Source organism: Labrus bergylta, chromosome 18, assembly GCF_963930695.1.
Source record: "Labrus bergylta chromosome 18, fLabBer1.1, whole genome shotgun sequence".
NCBI lineage: Eukaryota > Metazoa > Chordata > Actinopteri > Labriformes > Labridae > Labrus > Labrus bergylta.
The window spans coordinates 17,058,410-17,074,761 of record NC_089212.1 but is presented as its reverse complement, the minus strand read 5'-3'; the positions used below and the strand labels follow the sequence as shown (position 1 = coordinate 17,074,761).

The following is a 16,352-nucleotide window of genomic DNA, read 5'->3' as shown; positions in this document are numbered from 1 at the left end:
TTTTTTTTAAGGCAAGTTAATGCAGACGTAAAAATAAAATAGTGCTTAATTAAAACCATTTGGTTTTGTTTCAAAGATCAGGTCACCATGGTGATAATGGCACTCTTCTGTTGTTGCTGCTGACACAGCGATTGATAAGTTGAAAAAGGGACCATGAGACGAAAGATGGAAGAGCTTAGGAGTAAATGTTCCTGATTGTGCTGCAGTAGATTTGACATTTCTATGAATGTAGATCAAGTAAAGATTTGAACGTTGAGGTTTCAACCTCCTCTGGGATTTTTAGAGTGCATACGAGTACGTGTGGCAGAATTCCTTTGCATTTCAGCTTCAGCGCAGATTTCTTTGATTCAATTCTTTTTCCCAAAACACAAATTTTAAAGGCCTTATCCTAATTTAAAGACTGTAAGTGTTAGTTAGCGAAACACAAAATAAAAAAGAAGCACTTCACACACCAAAGCTGGGTCTAAAATATTCATTGGTGGTCATTGTCAGCCATTTTATTTACGTCTAAATTCTGCGTATGAGGTAGTGTCTATTGTATAATGACCTCCAGATTTCCTCGCCCTGAACAGTAAACACTATTTTAATAAGGACACTACACTTGTCAGTTATTAGAGTGAGTACAACTGAGTAGAGGTCTTCAAAGGTCCAAAATGACAGACTCAAATCCCTTTAATCCAGAAAATTGGTTCAGATATTAGACTAAAACAGCAACAATGAAGTTTTAAATTAAAAACATAAATTAGATGTTTTTAATATGTCCACATTCAGCTACTTACTATCGGACCTTATTGAACAAACGGCAAAGTGGTGGTTGTATGTTGAATGGTGAAAAGATGGACAACTTTGCAGCTCTGTACTCGTACTTACTCTACACTTTGGTTCAGATGTGATGCACGCTATCCCTCTAGCTCGTGTTGATATCCAAAGGCAGACAGCAAAGAGACTTCTGCTATGCAGCTGGACTTCTGGGTCCAAGCTCGGCCTAGGGATGGTGAAGCATGTGCAGAACAACTAGTCCAGTTTTGGTCTGATTGAGGTGTAGCTATACGTGTAAGAGTTAATCAATCTCTATCCGCATTGTCTGTGTGTTAATCCAACTTCCAGAGATTCAATTTCGTACTATTTCAGCCGGACTAACACACATTTTAATAGTCCAGTTGTAGTCGCACTAACACGACGTAAATCGACTTTTCTAACTACATGTAAAAGCACTGACCGAATTGCATTGGTATCCTGGTGCGTGATCAAATATCCACAGATGCAAGCAATGTAAAAGGGGCTTATGAAAGAGAAGAAACACTCTGTGTTTATGTTATGACTTTAAGATTTGCAACTTCTCACACCAGGTGCCAGATCTCACAAGATCACTGTGGATGAATAAACTATAATGGAACACTTTGTGAGTTATGGGCGCACATGTCTGAATAACAAGCAGCCATTACTGTAACTGATCGGTGAAGCTGGCTGTTTTATGTCTTCCATGTCTGAAAAGGACTTTTAGATTTACATTTATGTGTCTCTTGTTTTTCTCTTCTTCTCCTCCACCTGTTGTCGCTGTTACACGTCTCCATCATTCAGGCTTCTAATGTATTACTCACTCTCAGCACACTGAACCCCAGGCTAGCTTATAGAAATAGAAGAAGTTGGCAGATGGAGGTTTTCCAGACGGAGGTACCCCGCTGGCTCTGTCTGTCTTCGGTCTGGTCGTCCGAGGTGGTTTTCCCGTAACAGCCGCCGACAGCTGCACCTGTAATCTCCTCAAGTCGTGGACTAACTTTAACTTTAATGGGCTAACTTTAATGGGCTTCTGCTGCTTTGTTGCTGCTTATTGGCTCTGTTTGTTGTTGTTGTTGGATAGCGCCGGCTGTAAAGTGATATAGTTTCACAGATGGTTCGGGTAATAGATGTACCTTTCTGCTCTTTAATACCTCGGGAAAAGTCTTTGTTACTGAATCTTTGACATCCAATGATTGGACATGAAAAGAGCCACAGGGACACTTTAAAACGAGCAGTTTGCAATTATTTTTTTTTACCAACATTTGGTGGCACGAATGTGTACTTTAGGACAACTGAAGTATGTGCTGTGTAAACGGTGTGATCTCGTGCTTTTCATTGATGTAACCACCGCCTTAAAGTTGACAATTTGCTGCCTTTGTGCATGATAGCTTCTTTCAACCTTCATCATTTTACAGTTTTAGTCTGCTGGTGACACCAAAGAATCAGAAATCAGAATCGGGTTTTGTTGCCAACCACATTTACACATACAAGGAATTTGTCTTGGTGTATTGGTGCAAAACAGTTAACAAAGGAAATGAATAAATCAAAAATAGCAAGAATTGAAATAATAAAATACAAGAAGCAAATACAAATATTTAAAATAGAATAAAAAAAATGTGAAGTGTAAAAAAACGTGCAATGGATGAGCTGTGCAGTTGACAATGGACAGTGTTTATAAATCGACTCAGAATGCATGTAAAATAAATGTAAAGTCTGTGTGCGTTAATGTAACACATTAAATCAGTGTCAGCCTCTTTGAATTCATCTGTTTGGCTCTGATGACAGATATACAAAATAATCAACAAATTGTCGATGATGATGATTATGATGATTTCATATGAGCTCTTAAAACCTGTTAATGTATCCAGGTGTTAAATGAGAAAGGAGGAGGAGACAGGCAGAGAGAGGAGAGTGAGGGGAGGGAGGGACAGGATGAGGGAGGGAGGGAGAGAGGGGGGGGGGCAGTGCTTACTAGCGGATGAGCCATCGCCATGGAGTAGTCTCCTCACCAGCCTGTAAGTACCTCTCGCTCTCTGATCCCGAGAACCTCCTCACACCCGAGGCTGAGGAGGAGGGTGAAAGGGGGAGCAGATCGGGTGTTTTGTTGTGATAAAGACGAGGAGGAGAAGGAGACAGGGAGGGAAGCAGGAGAGAAGGGGGAAGGGCTGCGCTTTGTCGGTGCCGGCATGCAGACACGCAGATGCATGCATGCCGAGTCATTCGGAGCAAATTCAATTCAGTCGGCCAGCGCGAGTCATCCTATGTGTGTGTGTGTGTGTGTGTGTGTGTGTGTGTGTTGGTATTTAAACAGGGTGGCAGCTTGGACAGCAGTGTGTGTGTGCGCATGTGTGTGTATCTGTGTGGGAATGTCATGAGCCTTTCTATATTTATATATACGTCTGTCCATGTTGGTAGCATCATGTTTTCTGTCACAGATGTTGTCTCCGCCCAGCAAAATACATATGACCTGGAGCTTACGTCTGCATGCACACACTTATAAACACAAACACAAATTCACATGCGTGCAGCTGCATCAGCAGCTAAATTTAGGACAGGAGCCCCCCTCCCTCCCCCCCCCCCCCAACAATCCCCCACATCCATCCAGTCTCTGTTAAATGCAGCATCAGCATCTCAGATTGCCGGCTTTCTGTCTCATTATGCAAATCATAAAACAGTCTTCAGCGTGTGTTGTTGGCCTGACAGTAAAGAAAATGCAGCTTCAGCTACTGTCAGCGTAAAACTGCTTGTTGCTGTTTTGGTGTTTGTGTTGCATCATTCAGCTTTGCAGGCTAACACGTGCACGGTGGAGACCTTGTCTGGTGTTTGAACGAGCATGAAAAAGACACACATATGCACAGCAGGATATGTTACTGATTATAATAAACTAAAGGCAGGCGTTCTCCAATGAGAGGCTCAGAAAATCCTTTTATTACCTGTTAAAGTCTCTCAACTATCATTTTCAGCGTGATTCAATTAAAGTAATTCTGCCTTTGTGAAAAGTGGACGTCATTCTAACTGAACAGTAAACTAGTTACTAAATTGGGCAACAGTTCATCTGAAATTGTTATTCTTTGGGTAGTTAAAGCTCCTGTGAGGAACTTTCTCTTTGCCTGTTTTTGGCAAGTGCTCAGATCATGAGTCATGATTTGAGCAGAAAAAATTCTTTAAACATTCAAGTGTATCACTCATTGTGGCGCCTAGTGGTTACTTCATGTCCCTCCCATGTACAGAGGCTACAGTCCCTGGGCAGGCTGCCCGGGTTCGAATCCGACCTGTGGCTCGTTTGCTGCATGCCGTTCCCCACTCTCTCGCTGTGATTCCCGACACTATCCACTGTCCTTTCTCTGTAATAAAGGCCAAAAAGCGTCAAAGTCGGCAAGAATCTTTGCTCTTCTTTGCTTTTGTGAGTCATATAGAGACATCGCTTTTTATTGCGGTCTCTTTCGTAATTAGCTCAAAACTCTTCACAGGAGGTTTAAGAGAACGATTGAGAGAGAACTTTCTAAATGCTGCCTGGTGAGACCTTGTTTTAGCCTCTGTCAGGTCAGTGCGTACTCAGACGTGACCAATAAACAAATTTAAAAACTGACAAGGTAGAAGACGGGATATAATGTTGGGATGAATATGATTTGATCTTTGAAATGTGGGCGTCATAAAACAAACATGGTGAGCTACAGTGATGAATTGGGCGTGGACGTTAGCCTCGTTTCTGTTGGAGAGGACTAACTCTCCTCAATAAGGCTCTTGGTATATGCCTCTAAAAACTTAGGTGTTCATTTTCAAACTGTTAAAGTTTAGTTTAGTCTTCTTCACAATTTTTTTAGAACTAAAATTAATATTTTGGCCGATATCAGTTCATGTTTTTCCAAAAAAATCTTAGGCAGCAGGCATAACATCACTATACCAGCATCAAAAAGACAATATCTGGTGTGCTGTTGAAGAGAAAGATTGTCTTGTGTTACCTTTAACCTAGCATGTATTTATAGAACACACAGAACCAACCTGTTGGTAATGACAGACCTCCAGACAACACAGACACACTGAACTCAACTTCAGACTGAAACACACACCTCTCCACACACACACACACATATTCTCAGAGGTGGATTTTGGTGAGTTACTCTCTCTCCCTGCTTTGTGTCAGTGTGTGTGTGTGTGTGTGTGTGTGTGTGTGTGTGTGCTTGTGAGTGTGCACAGGAGAATGAACTGATGTAGGTCACTGACCTGAGAGCTGTACTGGAATGTGGTCTCTTTCCCAGACTGCACACCAGCTCTCCGTCAGATGTAGGTCATCCTGCAGCTCGCCAATATAACGGCTGCTGTTGTGTCAGACGTGAGAATGATCGCAGCGCTTCTCAGACGCTCTGACAGGCTGCTGCAGCACTGATCTGTGGTGTAGAGAGCTGACAACAAAGGCAGGGTGATGGGTGTGATTCTCACTGTGCTTGGCCACGCTCAACACGCATGCACGGTGTTACATCGTGTTTACGCTGCATCTCAATGTGTCCCTTAAAGTTCTGATGAGTTTACTTTCATGGAGATGAACAACAGATGAAGTTTTAGAAGAGTTAAAAGCTGCACAGAGTTTTCTTCTTTTTGATATTAGTCTGTGCTAACCCTGCTTCAAACTCACTGCCTTAAATTAGTAAGTAACTAATCCCATTCATAAACGTGCACACGGCGCCGACGAAGCAGCAGGAGCAACTTGGGGTAAAGTGTCTTCTTGCTCGAGGACACATTGCACATGTTGCTGCAGGAGCTGGGGATCGAACCCCCAACCTTCAACTGACTCTGCCAACTGAGCCCAAGCCGCCCCACTGAGAACAGATCAGTCAGCCATGATAAAAACAAAAATCATTCACAAAGACATTTGCTATTATTTCGTTGTGTACAAAGTTTTGCATGTAGAGAAAACAATATAGAGGGGCAAACGTCTCTGTTTACTTGATGCAGTTTCCTAAATCAAAGTCCTCCCAGATTATTCTTTATAAATAAGAATGTTTTATTTAAGAATGGCTCAGAAACTTCTTAAACAGGTGGTCACTGAATTTTATAGCAATCAAAAAGGAAGGAAAGTTTCATCTGTTTAAACTATTTTTAGCAGCAGATTAGTCCACTTTTGGTGCTCCATGTGTATTTCTGGAAGCAGGATTTTGTGTGTGTGTGTGTGTGTGTGTGTGTGTGTGTGTGTGTGTGTGTGTGTGTGTTAGTCTGTGTGTGGGATTAAACTAAAACAACCTCTAATATGTGTGTGTTTTCATTGTAACGAGGGAACATGCTGCACAGTGTGTTGCTGCTGTGTGTCTTTTTATATTTTCTGGAAAACGACGGATATTACCATTAATCGAGGATCACAGAACCGGGACTTTTGCATGATTTCGTAGTATTTTTATGACGCAGTTTACTGAAGATAAAGTGCCATTAAAAACTGGAACATTTCTGCAGTAAAAAAACAAGAAAACTGCTGGTTAACTCTCCCTGCTGCAAAGAGAAACACGTTCACTATAGAGAGAAATGACAGTTACTAAACAGTTTAATGCTCTCAGCCTTCCGGGAAAGAGTCTTCTGACCGGTGAAACTCCAGCAGCAGCAGCTTCTCTAATTTGTCCTTTTTTCTTTTTTCCGTGCAGGGTGAGGAAGCTGAAGGAGACGCTGGTGACGGTGCAGCAGCTCGATAAGAACATGAGCAACCTGCGGACATGGCTGTCTCGTATCGAGGCCGAGCTGGCCAAGCCGCTCGTCTACAACGTGTGCCACAGCGACGAGATCCAGAAAAAGCTGGCCGAGCAGCAGGTGAGCAAAAACACTGTGTTTTTTTTTTTTCTTCCTTTGTTTTTAGTTCAAGCTCTGCAAGTTAAGTACCAACAGAAAAAAGGGGATCTAATATAGTTAAAGAAAACTTTCTCTCCGCACTGCACCCTCAGCCTAATTGTCTCTTGCACCTCTACACTATTGAGCTCAGAGTGCTCCATGTAAGAACCGGGGCTTAAAAAGCTGTTTTGTGATGGCACAAAGTCAGAAAATCTACTTTGAGGGAAGCTGTACTGCAGAGTCATTTGTGGGCATTTGAGGTCCGGGCAGTACTTTACACACACACACACACACACACACACACACACACACACACACACACACACACACACACACACACACACACACACACACACACACACACACACACACACACACACACACACACACACACACACACACACACACACACACACACACACACAGGTAACTCACGCCTGCTTTTAAATCCTTTTTTTAATATATCACTGTCGCTCTGTAGAGGTCCACAGCGTAATAACAGAAGAGTTGAGTCAGGTGTGCCGCAAAGTAAAATCCCAGCACGTTGCAGGATGAAGGAGGAAGCCGCACACTGAGCTGAATTTACCTAAAAGCACCGAAAGTCAGACTTCAGACGGGGCGACGAAAGAGAGAGAAATGGACTATAGCCTGTTTGTCCATTTGTCGTCTGTCGTTTTGCTACTTTACTTATAGGAGAAGGTCTGCTAGCGTGGGAGGAGGTGGAGGAAGAGAAGGGTAGGGTAGAGATTTGTTCAGACAAAAGATGAGTGAGTTTTGATCTTTGAGGTACAGTATGCAGATATTGCAACTGCTTTTTTTGTGTGTGGATATCTGACATTATAAGTTAGACAAGTAATAACAACTTTGATCCGCTCTGCTCTGCAAAAACAAATCAGTGCTTTGTGAAGCCAAAAAGAAATACTGAGACAGAGAGAGAGAGAGAGAGAGAGAGAGAGAGAGAGAGAGAGAGAGAGAGAGAGAGAGAGAGAGAGAGAGAGAGAGAGAGAGAGAGAGAGAGAGAAGACAGACAGAAAAAAAGGAGAAAAATGGGTGATTTGGTCAAAAGTGAGTAAGAAACAGAAAACCACGCTGACTGAATGACACACTTCCATAGAAAAAAAGTCTGCAGCTCCCTCCATTAGTAGATGAGGGACGGCTCAAAATGACTCCAGTGTGGATGGGCTTTTTACGCTCTAGGCTGTCACCATGGCAACCCAGAGAGTGGTAAACTTTGAACAAACAAGAGCCGACAAAAGTGCTGTCAGGCTCCAGAGAGAGCCGCGCACACAGAAAAAAAGTCCGATGGGTGATAGCTCGGCTTTGCACTGAAAGAAGTGTGAGGTTTTAGCTTTCATTGTGTTTCTGCAATAAGAATACAACAAATCAACACATCGTATAGGTTTACTAAAGAAAGCATGCACAGTTGTCGCTTTTGGAGAGCGTTCAAACGGGCACTTTACATATTTTGAGTCATGAAGCGTTCTGCCTCTTATGTGCACAGTGGGGAAGACGGTGTGAATTGAAAAATACTTGAATAAAGAAAATATAGAAACTTTAAAAGAAGCAGAGTAGGTTTTTCTGACACAACTTCACCGACTACCAAGGTGCGTGCAGAGGGAAAGGATTGAAGAGGTCAAAAGTCTCCAGAAACACTTGGAGTATGACGATCTAAGTTTATTAGACCGACGCGTTTGGGCTTTGTGGCCTCCATCAGGGCTTTCATCTGATGACCCTGGTGAAGACCACATGCCCAAAAGGCTGTCGTTAAAAGAAAAGAAATACAAAGAAAGAAATAAGTTCATGTTCTTCCTAAAAGCATTTTGCTTTTATTTCAGCTTGAGAGCTCCGCTTGAAATATTACAAGAGGAAAATCGGGATGATTATCTCCTCACAGGTTGTTTCCAGAGCTTCTACTCTCATGGTCTTCAACGAATAAAGATGGTTGATTAGTTTTTTATGTTATTAGATGTTATTAGATCTTAAATTTGCAGGGATGATGGTCTCCTGTCTCTGCTCTGAGATCTCTGGCTTCAGAGAGGATAACCTCCCAAGATTTTTCTTCAAGCTTCAAACCTTCTTGTATTGATTGGGAACACACACTGCTCTTTCACCCTGATTTGTTCACAAAGTGCAGATATATAACCCAGGTGTTAATTTGCTCTCTGACCTGCAGGATCTGCAGCGGGACATCGAGCAGCACACGGAGAGCGTGGCGTCTGTTCTGACCCTGTGTGACGTCCTGCTTCATGATGCAGACGCCTGCGGCGGCGACTCGGAGAACGACTCGATCCAGCAGACCACTCGAAGTCTGGACCGGCGCTGGAGGAACATCTGTGCCATGTCCATGGAGAGGAGGATGAGGTGAGCGCCCCCACATAGTCACAGATTGTGTTTTAATACTTCATTTTGACATAAAGTAAAAAAAAAAAAAATGTCCTAAAGTATTTGTTTTGTGAGGTCATCAGAGTGTTCTAGCACTCTAATAAGTATTATAACTGTGTATCTTTCTTTTTGTTTCATGCTCCCATGGACTTTTCACAGTTTACCTTTCTTATCACTCATCGATATTGAAACTAAATCCTCTTGTCTGTTGTGTTTAGGATTGAGGAGACGTGGCGTCTCTGGTGTAAGTTCCTGGACGATTTCTCTCGCTTCGAGGACTGGCTGAAATCAGCTGAGCTCACCGCAGCGAGCCCGGACTCTGCTGACGTCCTCTACACCAGCGCCAAGGAGGAGCTCAAGAAGTTTGAGGTCAGCAGACGAATCTTTCTCCCTTTTTTGCACCCTTCACGAAACGTTGCGAGACCAGACGTTAACAGAAAGATGACGTCGTCTTGTTTCATCCACTCATTAGAAAGTCTGCAACCAACTCAACCTGAACATAGGGCCAGTTCAGAAATGATGCTGTAAGGAAAGGGTCATGGGAATTCAACAACAAACCTCACATGAAATGTAGATTTTTTTTTTTGTGTGTACACAGTGATGCTAAAACAAGATACAGGGACTCACGGTAAGGTTTAGGGCATTACAGAATGTTAGGACTGATCTTTTAGGAACAATGATCAGGACTTCCTCTGGACTAAAGTCTTCTCTTAATTTTGAAGACCCTTCTTCCCCTTTATAAAGCCTTCTAAATTCAGGTGTAAAATGTTTGATTTCAGGCCAATTTGGTCCCAATTTTGGGAATTGTTTGGGAAAAAAAGACACACAAGGGGAATATTTTCGGTCTTTACACATTAAGTTGTGGACATGTGTGTCTCATAATTGACCAGTGGTCTGACATCATCAAATTCAAAGTTGACTGACGGCGCTCTACTTTTCAATTGTGATTGCGAAGACCTGTTTTAACCAATCAAAACACTCGTCTGAAATGTGTCTTGTCCCAGTCAGTCCAGTGTCAGTTCTCAGGTGTCCTGCTCTGTTCAAATACAGAGGTAACCTTTGATGTGTCGGCATGGATTAGAAACACAGATTAGCTTCTGGTAATCTGAACTCTGCCCATGTGCGCTCATCTCCACGGCAACGGGGATCCAGTGAAGATGTAGTGGGTTGGTTACTAATTTGACTTAAACACTCTCCATGCTGCTGAGGATCCACTGACCTAAATACTGACGGTGAATGATGGAAGCTTTGAGAGCGTAGACTTTATGTAGACCTTTTTAAAAGACCGTTTTTATTTGATCCATCCTACGTTTTCCAGGAAAGACTTGATGGTCATTTTTTTTTCACCACAGAATTTAACTGCCACTGGATGAAAAAACGTTTTTCAAATTTTTAGAACTTTTCCGATCGCCCTCTCCTAAATTTAAATTCCACTGAAAGATGTTTACAGAAAAATAAAACCCTTTATTTTATATGAAATCACTCATCCCGCTTGGATTGTTTCCAGGGATGCCTGTGCACTTTTTTTAGACTGATAACTCATTGTCAGTACAACCAAACATCTGTACTTACATTTCCTAATATATGCTCTCCTTTTAGGCCTTCCAGCGGCAGGTTCATGAGCGCCTGACTCAACTGGAGCTGGTCAACAAACAGTATCGCCGCCTTGCACGCGAGAACCGCACAGACGCCGCCAGCAAGCTCAAAGTCATGGTTCACGAGGGGAACCAGAGGTGGGACAGCCTGCAGAGGAGGGTGGCCGCTGTTCTCCGCAGAATCAAGGTGAGAATGGGGAGGCATGTAGCTAAGAGGTAAATCTACCTTTCTTCCAAAGTCAGCTTTTTAGAGCTTGAAACACACAACAATCAAATAAGAGCTACAGTAGGAAACTTCCTCAAATCGCAGGAAGAGAGACAACATATGAGTGAACATGAAAACCAAGGAATGAAACTTCTCATTTATGACAATCAAAGATGTGAATCAGGAAGCAAAAACCTCAGCGTGTATCAAGCTCATCCGTGCGGTGTCTCTGCGCTCTCGCCTCTAAGCCGGCAGGATTTAGGTCACCTCTCAGACGGTGACGAGGCACGAGGCGTCACGTTGGCAGGAAGCTGATTTCATCGCGCTGAGCAGATGGAGGCTCTTTGTGTTGCTTTAGAAATACCGCATGTATTCAAAGAGTGGAGCAGATTGGTGCTTTTTGACCTCTGACATCCCAGACATGATGAAGCAGACCGGGGTCAACAGTGCATCCTGGAGGAGTAAAAATAGTAACACACAGGAGATGAGGAGAGAAGGGCAAGGAGGTCAAAGTTCATGTTGCAAAGACTTCATATTTTTTATTTCATATTTTGCACAATACACGTCTTATAAGAAAGGAGATGTTTAAAAAAAAAAAAAAAAAAGGCCCATTATTTCAATAATTTTAATTTATATTTTTTCAGGGAAATTATCTTTTTGTTTTTTGTATTCACGTTAAATTGGTACATTTATTTCAGAGGACGGGTTTGGAAACACGTCATGTGGTCCAATTATAAATCAAACAGTGACTTCCTATTTTGCGTATTTGACCAGTGTTTTTTTATGACTTCTGTTTGTGTTTCCATCTCACAATGAATCTAAATTGTAGTACTTCAGATACATTTTTTAAAGATTTTTTTCAAATTCAGCCATAACACCCTAAAGTCAGGATTTGCTGTCTGCAGTATCAGTCATAAACCCCGCCTCCTTTATGTTGACAGGGTCAAATTATAAAATCAAAATGCAAGTCAGATGGAAAAAATGTTGTTAAAAAGATGTTATCTTTCCATTTAGTGTTCAAGTCAAGTTTTTCTCAGCAGTTTCTTTTCAATAAGTCATGTGATGCTATAAAACGGTATCAAAGGCCATGATTGACTGCTCTGTTGTTTTATGCGGCTCCTGCGGCGGCGCTGTGTGCACCGGGTTAGAAGATGATTCAAGGAGACGGAGTGACATGTTTCAAATGAACCAGGAACAACATTCTGAAAAATTATCATTAATAATGTTTTTTTTAAAAGGTCATAAAGTGAGGATGGTGTACTTTGGATTAACCATACACTTTGATTTTTCTTCCGTGACTCCCAAAGTTGTGGAAATACTGAAACCCACATTTGAAAGCTGCTTGAACCAGTTTGGACCAGTCTATGTCCCTCACATAACGAGGGTTATGCAATGGAGACAATATTATTATAATTGCAGCTATTTCAAACAGTTATACTCTTTAGTTGGTATTACTCAGGGTTTGTGATGTCCCCTGTTCTCCTGCAGCACTTTACCTCTCAGAGAGAAGACTTTGAGGGGACCCGTGAGGGGATCCTGGTCTGGCTGACAGAGATGGACCTGCAGCTCACCAACGTGGAGCACTTCTCAGAGAGTGACATCGAAGACAAGATGAGACAGCTCAACGTAAGTCTGCTCCTATTTGACACTTAACCTCCCCTTTAATAAATCTTTTACGATGACAATCCTTCCTGTTATCCTGAAAATCACCGGAAACCAAAGCTGAAGCTCAGAAGCTTCAATAAAGATAGATATCTGGAAAAAGAAAGTTCCCGATTACAGATTTTGGACAAATAGATTATATAAATGTACAGATGGGAAAAATACAATATATACCTGAGTCAGAGGTCATCCCTCCTTTAAAACCATATTCAGAGTTTAGTTTCCTTTATTTCAGCATCTGTTTTAACAGGAGTCTTTCCCACATAAAAATCAGTGTTTCCCCTCCTCGTGTCTCCCTCCCTGCAGGGCTTCCAGCAGGAAATCACCCTGAACACCAACAAAATCGACGCCCTGATTGTGTTCGGGGAGAATCTGATCCAGAAAAGCGCTCCTCTGGACGCCGTGCTGATCGAGGACGAGCTGGAGGAGCTGCACTCTTACTGCCAGGAGGTGTTTGGACGGGTCGCCCGATTCCATAACCGACTTGTCAACAGACGCCCGGTCAGTACTACGTTTACGACAGGCACTTGCTTATTTCATAAGGTTATCTATAGAACTAATTTTCCTGAATAAAGTACTCAATCCTTGTTTTTCCTTTAAATGTTTTTAAGATTTTGGAGGAGGAGAGGGAGCTTTCAGACCGGGACACAGACCACGACGACTCGCCTGATTTGACCAACGGGACCTCCTGGAGCGAGTCAGGCAGGAAAAAGGAGGGCGAAGAAGAAGTTCCAGCAGGAGGTGGAGTCTCAGCTGGACGGCAAGCTATGTGTCACCTCCTGGCGCCCCCTCTGGAGCGATCTGGGAGAGAGACCCCCGTCAGCGTGGACTCCATCCCTTTGGAGTGGGATCACACGGTCGATGTGGGAGGGTCATCGTCACACGAGGAAGATGAGGACGCCACCTTCTTCAGCGCTCTTTCAGGTATTAATGACATTAATGTTTACTCCCCTCATCAGCTTATGATATACTTTTGGAAGTGTTCTGTTTTTGTATGATACATTCACATGTTTCCAAAGCGTAGGTCTTTCAAAAGTGATGTCCTCATTAGATTCTTATTTTAAGATATTTCAAGGGAAACAGAAGGCCTGGGCTCATTGTTACGAGAAAATCTGCCAATGGGGCAAGAAAATTTGACTTGTTAAGTTTGTTAAGGCATGTACTTTGATAATCCCTTTAGTGAAATTTAGGGTAACAAACTGTTAATGAGAGTCGGGCTTCTCACACACATGGGCCAGAAATACACACAAACATGATCTATGAACATGCATTAATGGAGAGATGTCAGAGTGAGGCCGCTACACACAGCGAGCACACCAGAGCTGCTGGGGCGTTCGATGTCTTGCTCAAAGGCCCCTCAGCAGTACTCGGGAAGTGGCTTGTCACCTCTCCAGCAACCAGAACAAGTTCCATGCTTTGGTCCTCACCGGGACTTGAACCGGCGACCCTCTAGTTCCCAACCTATACAGATGCCTCAAAATGTCTTATTTCAAGAAACAAGTGACATTTTTTTTTACTATTGGCAGATTTAAAAAAAAAAAAGCTGATTAAAAGCACATCAGGCCTCATTTTTTGCATGTCGTATCTCAAAATAATTTCAGGTATTTCAGGACTTGTCAGGGAAATGTGGCTTACAATAAATGAAATTAAATATTTTTGACGAGAAAAAGAAAATACTTCAAGTTTTTGCAGTGTATCTTTCTAACTTCTACATTTCTTTAATGGTTTCAAAATAAAGTTGTTGTTTTTTTTAAACCTTTTTTTTCAGGTATACTCTGAAATAACTCATTCTGGGTTTTGGTCTTCATCGGATTTGTTTACAGTCAAATATTAAACATGGCTGCCAAAACACTCTTTTCTTGTCACTTAAAGGACAAATTAGGCTTCAGTTAACCCTTGCAGATCTCCTTTGTCTTCCTCTCTTTTTGGAAGAAGAAGTGTGAAAGATCTCATCCTTTAATATTCCTGAAACAGCATCATAACTTGTGCAGAGCTGCATCCTCTCCAGAGCAGCTGATGGACACTGTTGACCTCCACACTCTCTCTTACAGATGTGAAGGTCACAGAGAGCTCAGAGTCCTTTGTTAAAGCGACTGTCAGAGCAGTGAGAGCAGCCTCCGGTAGGCACTCTGCCTGCTGCATGTTCTTGCCTCACTGTGTTCTTATGCACCTGCATCTCTTCTCCTAGCAACCCCGAACTCATCCAGCTGTACCCCACATCCCAATCCATCATCTAATTCACATTTTCCGCCCCCTTTTTACTTTTAGTTCAAATAAAAGAAAGGGATTGCCCGAGATGAAAGCACATCAAACTTGCATGAAGTGGATGGAACTTCATCGTGCAATCCATTAGTGTTTTGTTGATGTGTTTCTATATGGAAGTCTTATTGGCGACAGAAAAAATAAACATGTGGTGATCATTTTTCTGAGTCACATCACAAAATGTTCCCTTCTTTGTTTATGGCGATTAAAGAAAGTGAGCATTGACATTTTTTATAACATTTATAAGTTTATTTATTCTGGTTATTACATCATAAATACTGCTCAGAAAATAACACTGATTTATAATATTGACGAGAGAAAAGACTCTACAATTGATTTTTTCCTCTTGCCTCTCAGGGCTTCCCTACTTGTTGCATGTTTGTGACAGGTGTGTTAGTCTCATGCATGAACAAAACGATCTGTGAGGATTACTGTGTTACCTCAGCATGAATCTTATAACCTTGTTGTGAAATATTATTTCTGTTCTCTGTGTTTTATTTATTTATCGTCTTTATTTACTCTCTTTTTCTTCTTCTTTTTTTTTTTTTTTTTTTTTTTTCCTTATCTGTATTCTCAGTGAAGTCAGTGACCGACCCGCCCAGCTGGCATCAGCCTGCCTCTCCAGAGAGGAAACGAGTTCCCCGAGAAATTCTCCGAGGCCTCAACTCGTCTCCCACACACACCACCAGTACTCCCTTTCACCAGCAGGGCTACGTAAGGACTTCTTATTAAGTTTCCTTGTCTTCTAAAGAAATAAAAACCCAGCCCATATATCAGCACATGAGTGTTTGGTGGTGAAGTTGTATGCTGCTCTGTGTGTGTTCAGGCTAAGCTCATGTCGGAGTGCAGCGGCAGCATTAACACAGTAAAAAGAGTCAAGCTGATCCTGAATGACGAGGTAGAGCTGGATGATCCGGGGTTGACCAGCAGCACGGCCGACAAACAGACCAGCACAGGTACGTTAGATAAAAACGGCTCAATATAAAAAAATATCCTCCAACATCTGGAGAGTCTTTCGTAACACCTCTTGTTTCTCTGCAGGCGTGATCGAGCGCTGGGAGCTGCTACAAGCACCAAAGTTCAACAAGGAGACGGACATCAAACAGGACCTGGAGCAGTGGCAGAAGCTGAACTCCGACCTCTCTGATGTCACTTCCTGGTTGGGCAGGGTGCTGCCGGAGCTGGAGAGGCTACAACGGATCGCGCCGTCCACGAGCATACGAGACATCGAGGTCAACATCAGGAAACTGAAGGTAAAAAAAAAACAGCAACAGGAGCATAAATCTGTACTTCTAACAACACAACACAACTCAAATGAAGTGTGCTGAAACGTTTATTCCACCTCTGTTCTCCAGGAGATGCAGAAGACTTTCAACAGCTACAAGTGTCTGATGATCTCTGTGAACCTGAGCAATCGCCACTTCCTACGTGGCGACAGCGCCGAGTTGCGGGAGCTGCAGGACGCTCTCAGCTCAGCCAATCACAGCTGGACGCAGGCCTGTGGGGGCCTTGAAAGCTGGGAGAGGAGGTTACACTCAGCGCTAATGCAGTGCCAGGTTAGATGTGGAGACCCTCGTGTATTAACTGTGAATGAAACAACAGAAGCAGTATAATCAGCTGTTTATCACTGTGGTTCAGAAAATGTGACCAAAATG

General features: G+C 42.6%; 1 protein-coding gene across 1 annotated transcript in view; it reads left to right on the top strand.

Annotated features, from left to right (window-relative positions):
* Nucleotides 1–16,352, top strand: part of syne2b (spectrin repeat containing, nuclear envelope 2b) — a 131,565-nt gene that overhangs the window by 109,817 nt on the left and 5,396 nt on the right. Inside the window, exons 113-124 of the mRNA XM_065966652.1 lie at nucleotides 6,411–6,573; nucleotides 8,765–8,952; nucleotides 9,192–9,342; nucleotides 10,573–10,755; nucleotides 12,262–12,399; nucleotides 12,742–12,936; nucleotides 13,047–13,359; nucleotides 14,487–14,555; nucleotides 15,275–15,411; nucleotides 15,524–15,653; nucleotides 15,739–15,950; nucleotides 16,053–16,253. Coding sequence (XP_065822724.1) covers nucleotides 6,411–6,573; nucleotides 8,765–8,952; nucleotides 9,192–9,342; nucleotides 10,573–10,755; nucleotides 12,262–12,399; nucleotides 12,742–12,936; nucleotides 13,047–13,359; nucleotides 14,487–14,555; nucleotides 15,275–15,411; nucleotides 15,524–15,653; nucleotides 15,739–15,950; nucleotides 16,053–16,253 — 2,080 coding nt within the window. The remainder of the gene's footprint in view (nucleotides 1–6,410; nucleotides 6,574–8,764; nucleotides 8,953–9,191; nucleotides 9,343–10,572; nucleotides 10,756–12,261; nucleotides 12,400–12,741; nucleotides 12,937–13,046; nucleotides 13,360–14,486; nucleotides 14,556–15,274; nucleotides 15,412–15,523; nucleotides 15,654–15,738; nucleotides 15,951–16,052; nucleotides 16,254–16,352) is intronic.